Source organism: Podarcis bocagei (assembly GCF_964188305.1).
Source record: "Podarcis bocagei genome assembly, chromosome: 1".
NCBI lineage: Eukaryota > Metazoa > Chordata > Lepidosauria > Squamata > Lacertidae > Podarcis > Podarcis bocagei.
In genome coordinates this window covers 86642610-86656160 of record NC_138125.1, presented here as the reverse complement: position 1 = coordinate 86656160, position 13551 = coordinate 86642610, and the positions used below count along the sequence as shown (strand labels likewise).

General features: G+C 46.2%; 1 protein-coding gene and 1 long non-coding RNA gene across 4 annotated transcripts in view; one reads left to right on the top strand and one right to left on the bottom strand.

The window, feature by feature from the left end:
- The first annotated feature begins 349 nt into the window (after positions 1-349).
- LOC308594127 lies at positions 350-11095 on the top strand. The gene is made up of 3 exons (XR_014011351.1): positions 350-1068; positions 2713-10904; positions 10964-11095. It is a non-coding gene; the product is annotated as an uncharacterized lncRNA (long non-coding RNA).
- Positions 9066-13551, bottom strand: part of CARNS1 (carnosine synthase 1) — a 35039-nt gene continuing 30553 nt past the window's right edge. For all 3 annotated transcript variants that reach the window (XM_081206736.1, XM_081206735.1, XM_081206737.1), the window contains one exon: positions 9066-12197. In XM_081206736.1, the coding sequence (XP_081062862.1) occupies positions 10965-12197 (1233 nt within the window). In that variant the 3' untranslated portion in view covers positions 9066-10964. The remainder of the gene's footprint in view (positions 12198-13551) is intronic.

Genomic DNA, 13551 nt, shown 5'->3' with positions numbered 1-13551 from the left:
CTGACTGTTGTTTATTTGCATAAACACTTGGTAAATCTTAGGTGTGAAGAGCTGTAGCACCAAGAACACAGAAGATATTCAATCTTTCCATTCCATCAGCCTAGTTTCCACTCACAAGTGTGTCACTTTTGCAAAATATATATTTGATTGTCAGAATACTTTTCCTGCATGTACTGGAAACAATTTCAGAATTATGTGAGCATGCCCTCAGGGTTTGTTTGTTTGTTTGTTTTACATGTTCAACATTTTAGGAGTGTGGGTTTGTTTGTGATGTCCATGAAGTTTTTGACCATATGAGCATCATTGAACTGGGGAGATGTGTGTGTGTTTTTTAAATGTGCAGAAGGATGTATATCTGCATCCAGGCCCATCAGTTGTAACATACGACGAGCTGCCTGTACAGAGAACTGGATCAAGGCCCTAGTCCTTGGAACAACAGTTCATCCAATGTTCCCATGGGGCTTTATCAAGCTAGAGAGATATGTGGTGTGCAAAATAATGTTCCGGATTAAGGCCAATACAAACAAGAAAATCAAATGATCAAACTTTTATTTGGACAGGTAGGGGTGCATGTTAGAATTTCACCCCGAGACTTTGTGTTTGTCCTAGCCAGCAATAAACTCTTTACAAAGGCAAAGTGGTGCAGTTTAGTGTTCAGGTACCTGTGGCCCTAAAGCAGTCTCCAGCAGCCATAGCTGAGTTCTGCTCAGGCTTTGAAATGACTCCTTCCTGCTTCAGCTCTTCAGTAGAACTTAGGCCTCCGAAACACATTTAGTTCTCGCCTTTTCAACAAATCACAGGACAGGCCCCCAACTTTCCTTTCAGCTCTTTGTGCTGGCTCCTTGACCTTCCTTCTCCAACACTTTGGTTTGCTTTTCTCAACTATAACAGATTCCTGGAGCTTTGCTCCTGACCTAGAGAACTAAATGTTGAAGACTCATATCACAGGACCAGACTTCTGGAAAGTTCTGTTCTGTAGAAGGCAACATCTCAGAGAGACTCCAAGGCTGAGAGGAGGCCACCCTCTGCAAGGCCCAACAGATTGCTAGGCTTTGCAGACTGAACAAGGTAGGCCAAGAGATACTTTTGATATTCATTTGCATCCTGGACCTTATTCCAGACAGTGTTGTAAATAATCTGTGTGTTAGAGGCAACAAACATTCAGTTTTGAGCAACCATTTTGTGAAAATCTCCATTAACCCTTATTATATCATAATGGTAAAGACAGAAACATAATCTTCAACATATTTTAAGGTATAACAATTTATAACAAGAAAACTTTTAGTCACAAAAATTATAACTTAGGGTGGGGGCTCAGATCCATAGTTTTGCTTTCTGTGACAAGGGAGTCTCAGAACCCAACTATATGTTAAGAAAGTGAGATACAGTAGTACCTTGGTTTGCAACCATTTTGGATTACAGCCACATCAAACCTGGAAGTGTGTGTCCCTTTTTTAGGATTACAACCCCTTTTTTTGGATTACAACCCCTTTTTTGGATTACAACCCCTTTTTTTGCATTACAACCCCTTTTTTTGGGGGGGGAGGCCCAATTGGCGAAAGCACATCTTGGGTTACAACCTGTATTGGTTTACAACCGGACCTCCGGAACGGATTATGGTTATAAACCAAGGTACCACTGTAATCTCTCCCCCCAAATAATGGGAGGGGTCCCCTTATTCTTCCATTCATTCATATTCACCTCTATTTTTCTTGCTCCATCACTTTTTTTTCATTTCCCAAGATTTCCTAGGTTTCCTTTCTTCTCTGTTGTTTTTTATTCCTTACTCTCTCTCTGTTAATTCTTACTTTCTTCTTCTATCTTTCATGTTCTTTCAGCTACAAAAAGTTCAGGGGAGAACAGTGTACCGGCTGCTTGTTCAGTGGGACAAGAATCTTAGAGTAAACCCCGGTGCTATGTTGAATGCAACTCATAGATTGCCTTGGACCTAATCTTCCACCTTTTTAAAAAAAGTGTGGTTCTGAATCTATCACCACACATCTGGTTGGACATATATTTGCCATTGCCTTTCCCAGTGGCAGCATTTAATCAGCATGCTTATTTTTTTACACAATAATTTAATTTCACAGCACCAAAATGAAAAAGCACTTTAACACAATTTTTAAAAACAAAAACCAGGGGTCCCCCTCCCATTAAGCAGCACCTCATCTTCTAATTTGCTATTAAACACTTCTAATCTGCTGTCTCCACACACAAGACCATGTCAAGCTCACCAGAATGGGAAGATAGTGAAAATGTATACTGACAAAAAGAGTGTTGCACTCCTGAAATCTGAAAATTGCAAGCGTACAAAATTGCACATGCAGCTTACAATAGTAGAGCAATGGTTGTGTAGTGCTAGGAGCTACCAGCCTTAGACATACCCAAATACATCTGAGTTCAGTGGAAACTATTGCATCGTAAATATGCTTCAGATTGCAGCCTAGTAAGAGTGCGCTTAACACATTCTTGAGTTGGTTTGTTTTTAGAAAAAGGCAGTAAATTAAATCTCCTAGGACAGAAATCTAGAGCGATCTATTCTTCAGTTTTCAAAAACACTTGTGCTGGTATGGGCTTCCTAATTAGACCACTGTGGAGTAGGAGTAATGGCCTATTTGGGATGTGCTGATATTTGAGTTAGTACCATGACTAATTCTAACTTTTTTTTATAACGTATATTATGTTTGTACCCCCGCCTTTCTTCCATCCCAGAGTTCAAGGTGTAATGTACATGGAGTTCTTGTCCAATCTCCCATCAAAGCAGTGTTAGAAACTGAAATATGAAAGCTAGGAGCTAAATGGCACCTTAAACCTAGGTTATGGGTGCAAAAACAGAATGTCTAGGCGAGCTTTTTTATAACAAGAATATAAAGCTGAAAATGAACGAACTGCAGCTAAAATATTACATTCATTTTTCACATGGTCTAGTCCTTCCTCTGCCCACCCCCCCAAATATTCTTAAGAGGGTCTCTTCTCCAGTCTTCAGAGAGTAGCTGGAAGTGGGGAGGCAGAAAAAGGTCCTCCTTTCCTTCCAATCTGCAGTTTTAATCTGAAATCTTAGGCGTAGTACTGCACCCAGAGCTCAGAAACTTTGCACTAATGAAATTCCATTGCAAAATGTGCCTAGAACAATGGGAGTTTCAAACACTGCATCAAAGTACTGACTAGACTCAAACCAACTTAGGTTTGACAAGGTTTTGTATCATATTCCCTTCAGACCATACCTTGGAAGCACATCTACCTTCTGTTACACAACCTTGTTATTCGTCTTTAAAAGATCCTTCACGTAATACTTGCCTTTCTGCAATTTGCATTGGCTTTGTAGGGTTTCAAACCACTACTTTTGGTTTAATCCACAATGGTTATGATTCCAAAAAATAAAGCGTGTACAGTGTACACAGACAGGATTATTACTGCAGTAGCTCTTAGCTCTAAACAGCTCCCGAGTATATAAAACTTTAAGCTGGAAGCTACTATTGCAAAAACAGTGGATAAATTTGGTGTTTGCATTAAAATGGTGCCTGTGGATTAGGAGATTGCAACTAAGTGCTATGTGGAGTTTATTAGTTGGGTGTGTGGGTGTGTAACTAGAGATGTGCAGTTGAAAGCTCTTAGCAGGGAGGAATCCACAGAATTCAGATTCCAAATTGGAGTTACTGGATCTCATCTGGGAAAATCAAGATTTGGATAGAATCATGAGTCCACTTTACAGTGGATTCCTTTATGAGATGGTCTGAGTGCTACAGCACTTCCTCTGTTCCCATTTTTTTTAGGGCCCAGGGAAGTCTTCCAGCCATCCACAGCCTGGAGTGGTTAGCAGGGCTTCTTGCCACTCTCACTCTCAGAGTGAATTATGCAGCAGAAACATGGCTAACAATGTGCAAACACTTTAAAGAACAGGACACGATGGACTTAGATCCATCCCCATCCCCATGTAGTACAGTGGTACCTCAGGTTAAGAACTTAATTCGTTCCAGAGGTCCGTTTTTAACCTGAAACTGTTCTTAACCTGAAGCACTTTAGCTAATGGGGCCTCCCACTGCTGCTGTGCCGCCGCCACACAATTTCTGTTCTCATCCTGAAGCAAAGTTCTTAACCCGAGGTACTATTTCTGGGTTAGTGGAGTCTTTAACCTGAAGCGTCTGTAACCTGAGGTACCACTGTACTGGGACAGACTGGACTTTAATGGGTCTGTCTACCTCTAGAGATCAAGTAAGCTTAGAAGGTTTGATTTTGACATATTGCTGTGGAGAAGAGTTAATTATTGTGCTAGAGAAGTGGAATTAGGAACTACTGTAGCTGCTTTCTAGTAGCCCATATATGCAGCTCAAAGCCTCCATTGTTGATGAACTAGAATCAGACATATTTTTTTACTGTAACATGACATCAAATGAAGTGTAACATGATGAGATTGGTTGTCACCTGCTTTCACAGATGCTAATAGATGTTAAGAGGCATCCATAACATTGGTTGAATTCCACATGGAAGCCACTGTTCTCTGATGCAGTGTCACATGGCTTGGACTTGCAAGCTGAGATTCCTGCATCGCAGGGGAATTGGACTGGATGACCCTTGGGAAACATTCCAACTCTACAATTTTATTAACCTATGCAAATATGAGGGTAAGTCAGATAGCTTGGGTAGTTTGCTGATTGCAGGGGAAGGCCCCACATAATCTGCCCTGACCACATGGTTGCAAAATTCACACACCATGTGGAATTGTATTGCAGAAAGCTGACTTCCACATGGGGGCATGTGTAAAGCACAAGCAGCAGGAATTCCACCAGCCATATCAATTCTGATGCCCGTTGTCGCTTTTGGAAAATGGCAACAATCTTTACCTAATCAGAAAGGAGGGAAAATATGTAAACTTTACATGATCAGCAAGTGGGGGGCGGGAATAACATTCTATTACTTCCAACAGTCTATAAATTCCAAAAACAATCTCCCATGTACTTCAGCAGTTATCACCAGTACATTGATTACAGCTGCACTGTGATGTTGGGATTTTTCAAATATGTCAAGACTTGTAGGTATTGATGGGTCCCCACAAACGTAAGAGTCCAGCTGGATCAGGTCAAAAACTCATCTAGCCTAGCATCCTGTTCTCACAGTGGCCGTGGATGGCTGACGGATGCCCACAAGTAGTACATGTGAGCAGAAAAGCACTCTCCCCGCTTGTATTCCACAGCATCTAGTAGACATACTACCTCTACTATAAGTAACACAGCCTTTGTAGCTAGAAGCCATGGAGAGACTTATCCTCCATTAATTTGTGCACACTCCTTTTAAAGCCATGCAAGTCAGTGGTTATTACATTTCCTAGCAGCAAATTCAGTAGTTTTCATGTGTGCTATGAAGAATTAATCTATTTTGTGTGTTTCTTGTACTACTTTATTCAATCTTCTTTGCTCCTTATGAAAGCAATCGAGTCCATTCCCTCATCTCCTGTCTTCTGAGCTAAACATTTCTAGATGAAATTTATTTTCTAGACTCTTTACTGTTGGGTTTTTCCGTGGTAGTTTTAGCAACCCTCAAGAGTCCTCTTTATTACCCTGTTGATCTTGTTAGCCTTCTCAGTGGCTTTTGATACTTTGGATCAGATGGGAAGAACAGCTAGCTTTTTGGAGCTGGCTTTTCAGTATTTTTCCTTTTTTGTTTTCCCACCCTCAAAGAGTTGTTGTTTGTGATGCTCTTTGGCATGGGGTGTTCCAGAAGACTTTTGCTCATTAATGCTGCTTAATGTCTACATCATCTATGAAGGCACTGGGACAGCCTTGGAATTCTGTATCACTAGCTAGACAGGACTGACAGGCTGACACAACCAGTGTCTGGAGGTTGTGAAGGAGTGGACTAGAGGGGAAAAGCCAAACGGATCCAGACAAGATACTGATGATGGGAGAAACCTAGGCTGTGGAAGTGATTAGTGTGTCCATGATGGATGCGGTGGAGATATCCAGATTTGAATACATCTGTATCTATAGTTCTGGATCCAACTCCTGGATAAGGAAGTATTGGTGGTAACCAGAGGAAACTTTTACCAATGGTGACTATTACAGACTCTGCTTTTTGGAGGTACTCCCCTACATTTACGCATGCTTTTATAGCTTGACCACTACAATGTGGCCTGTGGTGTTTCCATTTAAAATCACCAAGAAGCTGCAGTAATATGTTCTTGCTCATCTCCTGATGGGCTCTGGGAGGCATTAGCATATTCAGTTAGTCTTGTGGCCTCTGCACTGTCATTCTGTTAGCTTCCAGGGCCAATTCATGGGACTTACCTTTAAAGCTCCTCAGGGCCTGAGACTTGACATGCCTTTGGAGCCATCTCTCCCTGCATCAATCCAATAAAGAGCCTTGGTTCAGTATATCTGAAGGAGCATCTCCACCCCCATTGCTCAGTCTGGACACCGAAGTCCTCCTCTGAGGGTCTTCTGGTGATTCCCACACTTTGAGAAGTGAAGTTACAGGGAACCAGGCAGAGGGCCATCTTGGCAGTGGCGCCCTCCCATCAGATGTCAAGGAGCTAAAGAACTACATAGTTTTAGAATAAATCTGAAGGCAGCCCTATATCGGGAAGTTGTTAATGTTTGCTGTTTTACTATGCTTTTATATGCACTGTAAGCTGCCCAGAGTGGCTGGGGAAACCCAGCCAGATGGGTGGGGTATAAATAATACCCCTTGTATCTTCACTTTATGAAGTCCAAACATCAGCTGTTAAGAGAAGGGCCTTTCTGCTTTTTAAAAAGCTGTAAGACTTACTGGTTTAACTGCTTACTCTTTAGCAAGCTGTGGTCTCTTTAACTTGCATGTGTTGTTTTTAATTCTGCAGTTAATTGGTTAGCAGCACGAGGGCAACATGCAGAAACTCGAGACCCCCCGTAAGTTCTAGAAGTAAGGTTGGGTGGGCTATCTTTCTACAAAGATAGGTTCTCTGCACCACTGGTAGAGAACCTCTTCCACTATGCTAGAAGCCCTCTGTTGTGTCCTTCACTATGGCATTGAGACTTATTAATATAGACACTGTGGCTGTTGTCTTCTTTTCTTAATAATAATCATTTTCTGGTTTGGCACTCCAGATATGTTGTCCAGTTCTAAACATTCTGGTGGTATCTCAGTCCATCTATTGCCATATGACTTTATAGAAGTCAGCAACTACCGACTCCTGTGCCAAATCCTGCCTTTAGAGAGGTGGCTCCTGGCCCCTTCAGTTACCAGCTTTAGAGGTGGAGCACTGGCCAGCCACCCATTGTGATCTTCTTAGTGTTCTGCAGGAAAACTAGGTATTCACCAGAGATTTATAGAAGCTACATTGTGATCTGAGACGTTTGGTAGGCTCCCAGCTCAAAGGCCAATGGAAGCATGGATTTTTCTAATACAGGTAATCCTCTCATGGGGATACATTAAAATGTTACCTAACGAATAAAGACTGATGTAAGTTTTCTCTTATTCTTCACCTATGTAGGTTAACATGCAGCTTGATCAGCCGTCCGTATTCTGCCGCTAAAGCCCTGTATGGTATAGGGTTACACATGCTGAAGGACACACAAGATTGTGAACATTGTTTCTACCCACATGGTCAGCAAATGACCTTCATGCTGGCACTCCTGTTGAAAAACTAGAGAAGGCTCAAACGGAAGAGAGGATAAAAAGTGGGGAGTGCATTTCAAGGCAGCACAAAAACCTGCAAGATTTAACTGGCCTGACAGCATGCTGCTTATTCAGAGCCGTTTACAAAGCACACTGATGTGTTTGGTAACCAAGAGAACACAAAAGCACTGGCCCAATAAAATATTTTTATGTGCTCTTGACATTCTCTCTCCCCCCCCCCCAAGTTTTCCTTCCCTTGGCACTTATTTTGAGGGAAGAACTAGCATGGATTAGATGTCAAAAGACAGGGCTCCCTGAGTTCTGAGCTCTCCCAGTATCCCTGGTAGAATGGTTAAGGCTACAGAATGTCAAATGCCTGGGACTTGTGCATTCTCCATGGCTGAACAGAAGTGGCTTGGCAGTTACTTCCTCTCCCTTTCTCCACTGCTCAGTCCCTCTGCCAACAACACCCCTTACCCCATTTCATTTTACAGCTTTGGACTTTTTACCCTCCAGCACTTTCCTGCTGAAGCACTTTTCTCACGCTGCATCACTGCCAAAGCATTACAAATTCCATGACATTATGGAATTACTTCATGAGCAGAAGTTAATGCAAATTGAGAAAGTTTGCCAGACCTCCCCCCCCCCTCTCTTCAATATGACTACTGCATTCCGGTCACGTAATTAGGTTTCTTCATGGTACGTTTTGTATCTAGAATTCACGAGCTCGCTGGTCTTAGTTAAGTACAAAGATTGTTTTGTGAAGAGAAGGCAGGAAATGTGTGGGGTAGATCCAGCAAATGAAGCTTTGGTTCCAATGGCAAGGCCTGAAAAGTATCAGGATTCATTCCAAAGCAGCAGAGAAGACGATGTTTCACAGGTCATTCAAAACTATGTAGGTGAGGGGTTGGTTAAAGCAGAACCAAGCTAAGAGAATGACAGCTACACCTACCTCTCAAACCCCTCCTCTCAGTCATTTTGGTTAGAGAACAGTTCAACTGAGTAGCTCTGCCTAAACCTGCAAAGTGCTTAAGACAAAGGGAGAGCTGCTCTTTCCTTTCAGGAATCGGGGAAGGGGATAAATTCCGGTTCAACTGCTCTAAACACCCTAGGTCAGAGGAGAGAATACCCTTGGGCAGAACAGTGCAGAAAAGAACATCTGGTCTGGGTGCTGAATGAAGCCAGTCTTTGTTCTTCACATAAGATGATGAACAGCCAAACTCTGGAACACTATTTCCATCCCCCCCTTCTTTGCCAGCAGCTTCTTATAGAAGCATCTAGAAGCCTCCCTGAAGTGAACAGGTCCATGAGGTGGGGGTGTGGCTGTGAAGAGATTTCTCCATCCAGCGAAGTCCTCCAAAATCCACTTGCTTCTCAGCGGATCTTCATTCTCTGCCAGGTTTTCTTTCACCAGCCAGTAAGCAATTGGGTACTGAGCTCTGGGGCAGGTGCAAATAACACCTCTGCAGTCTGGATGTTTTTACACGGCATTTTATTGTGGGGGAGGAACTATTATGCCTGCCTGGTTACAGAAGTGTTGGGAAGGATAGGCAGGCAGGAAGGCAGGGTCACCAACCCATGTTAGGAGGGCACACTTAACTAATGGTCCTGCTGTTAGTCACCCAATCATGGGCACCCTGAATCTCTCTGTTCCTGCCTCCCCTCTCCCCCAATGGGATCAATATGCCTGTCATTTTAAGCCTCACAGGCTCTGGAATGTCATCCCAGGCCCTTCAGGTGCTCCATCTTGCAACTGCTCTTTCAGAAGCTGCAGGAAACCCATGAGCTATTAAACAAGTGTGGTAGGCTGATGGACCCTCTAGATGCTGTTGGACTGCAGCTCCCATCATCTCTGATCATTGGCCATGTCTGGTTGGGGCTGACAGAAGTCGTAGTCCAACCGCTTCTGGAGGGCCAGTTTTCCACTAGCGTGCTAAACAGACAAGAGATGCTCTTCCATCATGCCAGTCAAAACTGCTTTTGCTTCTTTTTTCCTTTATGCTGGTTATAGGCATTTTTAAGGATGCTGGTACTATATTGGTAATGTCACTTATTTGGGGATGGCTAGGACTATGCACAAAGCATTACTACTTCACCATAATTCAGAGTGGTGGCAAGGTTGTGGCTTGTTATTGCAGAAACACTCAGGAATGCTGGCACTATGGTTTCTTAGTAGTGTAGGGTCTTCAGGGGCATTGGAAGGGGCTTCCGTCGGAAGGCTGATTATTTTAAGGTAAGTCAGGAGCGCTGGTGCTGTTTTTCACTGGAGATTCTCATATGCTAATGTGTTGTTGGTGGGTGCTTAGAAGCGCTGTCACAGCGATATCCTACTGTAGGGTCTCTCTTGGGACACTGCAGGGAAATTGTTACAGCAGTTTCTCTTGCAAGCACCGAAAACTTGGTTGGCGGCTTCTCCTAGCACCTAAGCATGCCTGTCAGAGATTGCCACTGCATCACTGTTTGCCCTCCTGTTATTTCTATGGTCATTTTATGAGCACAGTATTGTGCATGCTCATTAGCTCCTAAAAGGATCACGCGGCGCTAGGATGTTACTGCGGGGGTTTGCAAGTGCTGAGTCAGTGGAACTAGCTTGTTAATGTCTTACATTCTACTGCTCTGTAAACATCTGTTATTGCAGGCTTGCATATGGTCCTTTTGTTACAGTAGGTTGGCAGAGGAGTTTGCGGGACTTTCCCGTAAGTAGATGACGTTTGCATACGGGGGTTCAATATTTGGGGCCGTGGGGTGGGGGGGGGGAGAATGCTCAGAGTCAGATTTGCACTATTTTGCTCTTGCAGGATCACTGAAGTATTGTGGCTGGTGGGGATTGTAAGAATTTTTTGACCCCAGCCCTCTTTCCACTGATTTTGGAAGCATGAAGTAGGATCTCTCCAGGGGATGCCTGGCCATGAGCCAACAACTTTTCCCCCAGCGGAAGAAAGGGAAAGTGAAGAGGCGAGATCTTGCCTCTGTGTATGGTGGTGGGGAGGAACAATGTAGGACCCAAGGTTGTAGTTGGGGAATTAAGCAGAGCTGCAAATAAAGGAAGAGGAGATGACTTCAAGAAGGGTGGGACTCTGCATTGAATAGGACCCCCCCCAAAAAGGAGGATGTGAGCCCATTCAAGGGTGTGAATGGGGTGTGTGTGTGTGGCACTTACCAGAGATGGCACCAGATGGTGCCACGCTCCTTCCTGAGGGAGACAGCAGCCACTTGAGAAAGACTGTAGGAAATAGGGTGTTTGTGTAATAATGCAAACCCCAGTGGTGAGTTGGGAGCAAGGGAAGGCTAATTGAGGAGCAGGGGCAGGCAAGGCTCCCTCTCCGGAGCAGGCCCAGGCTCAGCTCCAGACGGAGGGAGCCATATCTCCAAGGCTATTTGAAATGTGAGAGGAAGTGGGCCACAGGGTAGTGTGGGGAGTCGATCCCCAGCACCTGGCAGATGCCGAGCAGCTTGAGGCAGGCCTCGCGGCGGCTAGAGCTGGCACAAGCCACGTTGCAGTAGGGCTCCTCGTACTCGCTGGACACGAGCTCGTCATCGAGCAGGTTGAGGCGGATGACGCCGCGCTCGTGCAGGGCCTGGAGCGTCTCCAGGCTGGCCGTGGACTTGAGGGCCTGCAGGTGCTGCGAGACCAAGCACATCACTCCCACCAGGTGCATGCGGGGGCGAGAGCGAGCAGGCAGGAGGGGGACCACCCCGCAGGCAACCATGACGGAGGCCAGCATGATGTCCACGCCGTAGATCTCCTGAATCCAGTCGCGGAGGTAGAAGCCGCCCATGCGGGGGTTGATCTCGATGAGCTTGGGGCCGGATGCGGTCAGCTTCAGCTCCACGTTGAACACGCCGTCGGTGAGGCCGCAGCCTAAGCAGCACTGGTAGGCAGCGCGGATGAGCTGCGCCTCACGGTCAGGGGGCAGGCAGGTGGGCATGCAGGCTGCCGTTTCGGTGAAGTTGGGCACCCGGGTGGGCCCGTTGTCAGAGACAAAGGCCCCCAGCATCCGCCCTTCGTACATCACCAGATCCACGTCGTGCTCGGTGCCGGAGACATACTCCATCAACAGCATGGCGTTGCCCCAGCCCAGCCCGATGCCCGGGTGGTCTGAGTCATCCTGCAGGTCCCTGGAGATCTTGTCAAAGTGCAGGTGGCACTGCTGTGCATCTTCCACCAGCTTGACCCCCACAGCCCCGGCCCCGTACTCTAGCTTCATGACCCCAGGGAAGCTGACGTGGCTCGCAGCCCGCTCCACATCCGTGTGGCTCTCTAGGTGGCAGCAGGGCACGGCATAGAGCGCTGCCGAGGGCCAGCGAGCCCCCTCTTTGCGACGGCGCAGCAAGTGCAGGTGAGTGCGGCTCTTCTGCTTGGCCACGCGCATGGCTGTCGGGGAGCTGCAGCGCAGGCCCAGCCCTTCGCACACCAGTGCCGTCAGGACCATGCAGTCGTCCCAGTAGGAGAGGCAGCCGTCCAGATGCAAGCCCCGCTCCTGCACAAGCCCCAGCAGCCTCTGGGCATGCTCTTCATCCCTCTTGTGGTCTGTGGTGTCATAGTGGATGAAGGTCTGCACCAGCTGGGAGGCAAAGTGGTTGGGGTCGGACTCCACCAGGTGGATCTGGGGATGGGAAAGATCAGAAAGAGAGCGAGAAAGAAAGAGGGGGGTGGGGTGGAGATGGGGGGAGAGAGAGAGAGAGAGAGAGAGTGGGGTAGGAGAGAGGTAGGAGTGGGAGCAGGGACGGGGAAGAAGGAAGGGCAGACACAGAAGGGCAGAGATGCAGAGAAGATGGGAGAAAAATCAGAGATGCATCACTACTGACAGTACCAGAGAAGGACAGCTCCTTGGGACCAGGCACGGCACAACAGCCCCCTGGGAAGTAGGCTCCAATCTATGGGCAGCAACTCCCCATCTTGCAGGCATCCCATTTGTGCTCAGGTGGGACAGCTTCCATTGGAACCCACAGGTTTGGCGGCAGGGGAGGGAGACAGGATCTGATCCTTCTCTACATGCCTGCTTCAGCAACAAGAGAATTTAGAATGAGGAGACATTGTCCTCTAGGTGTAGGAGGAGGAGGTGCTGGGGAAGGACCCCGGCTGGCAAGAGGGCGGAAACAAAAAGCTGAGCCAGGTGGTTGCATGGGTGTGTGTGCAAAAGGGAGTCACTCTTCTGCTCTGTGTGTCCACTGTGCCTCCTTAAACTGGATTCAGTTTGCATCAGGGAGGTGCCTCTATTCAGCTCACTGGGCTTTGTGAGCCATAAGCATATCCATTGTGTGCCTTTAAGGCTTGCGTTATACCGCTTAATATAAATAGCTTAAGTAAATAACTAAACAAACAAACAAACAAACAAACAAGCTGAGTGGATGGGTAAGGCAGCCTTAACGATTTCACTGCTGATGATTTTAGCAGGGACATATAGCAACTCCAGAGACATGGGGACATCCAAGCAGGCTCCCCCCCACCACCACTTTAAAGTAACTCCAGAGCACAGCCATTTTCCAGGAGAATAAAGCACACAGACTGTCCCATTGTGAAGACCGTAGCTGTTGACATAGGCTCTGGTCAACATGTTTTGTTCAGGGTCTGAACTGCAAAATGGCAGCAAGACTCCAACAGGGGCAAATTCAGCCCTCAGAGGAATAAACTGGCATCAAGGCACTTGGGCTTTTGAAAGAAAAATGGGACTAGTTGCTGCTGGCTAAACCACCAGCTGTCTCCTCCTGCCAATTTAGTTTTCATTTCATTACAACATCACCCCCCCCCCACACACACATACTATCCCCATATCTATTCTGCTTGTCAGTCTCCCGCCTATTCAGAGGGGGGGGCCCCTTTGTGGCTCCAAAGGTAATCTAGAGGTCCCAGAAACAGGATAACCCAGGACAGTTCATTCTTGAAACTGCACTGTACACCCATGTCCTCCAAAGGAGACAATAACCAGCATGGTTCTGTCCCAGCACCAAGAACGGAAC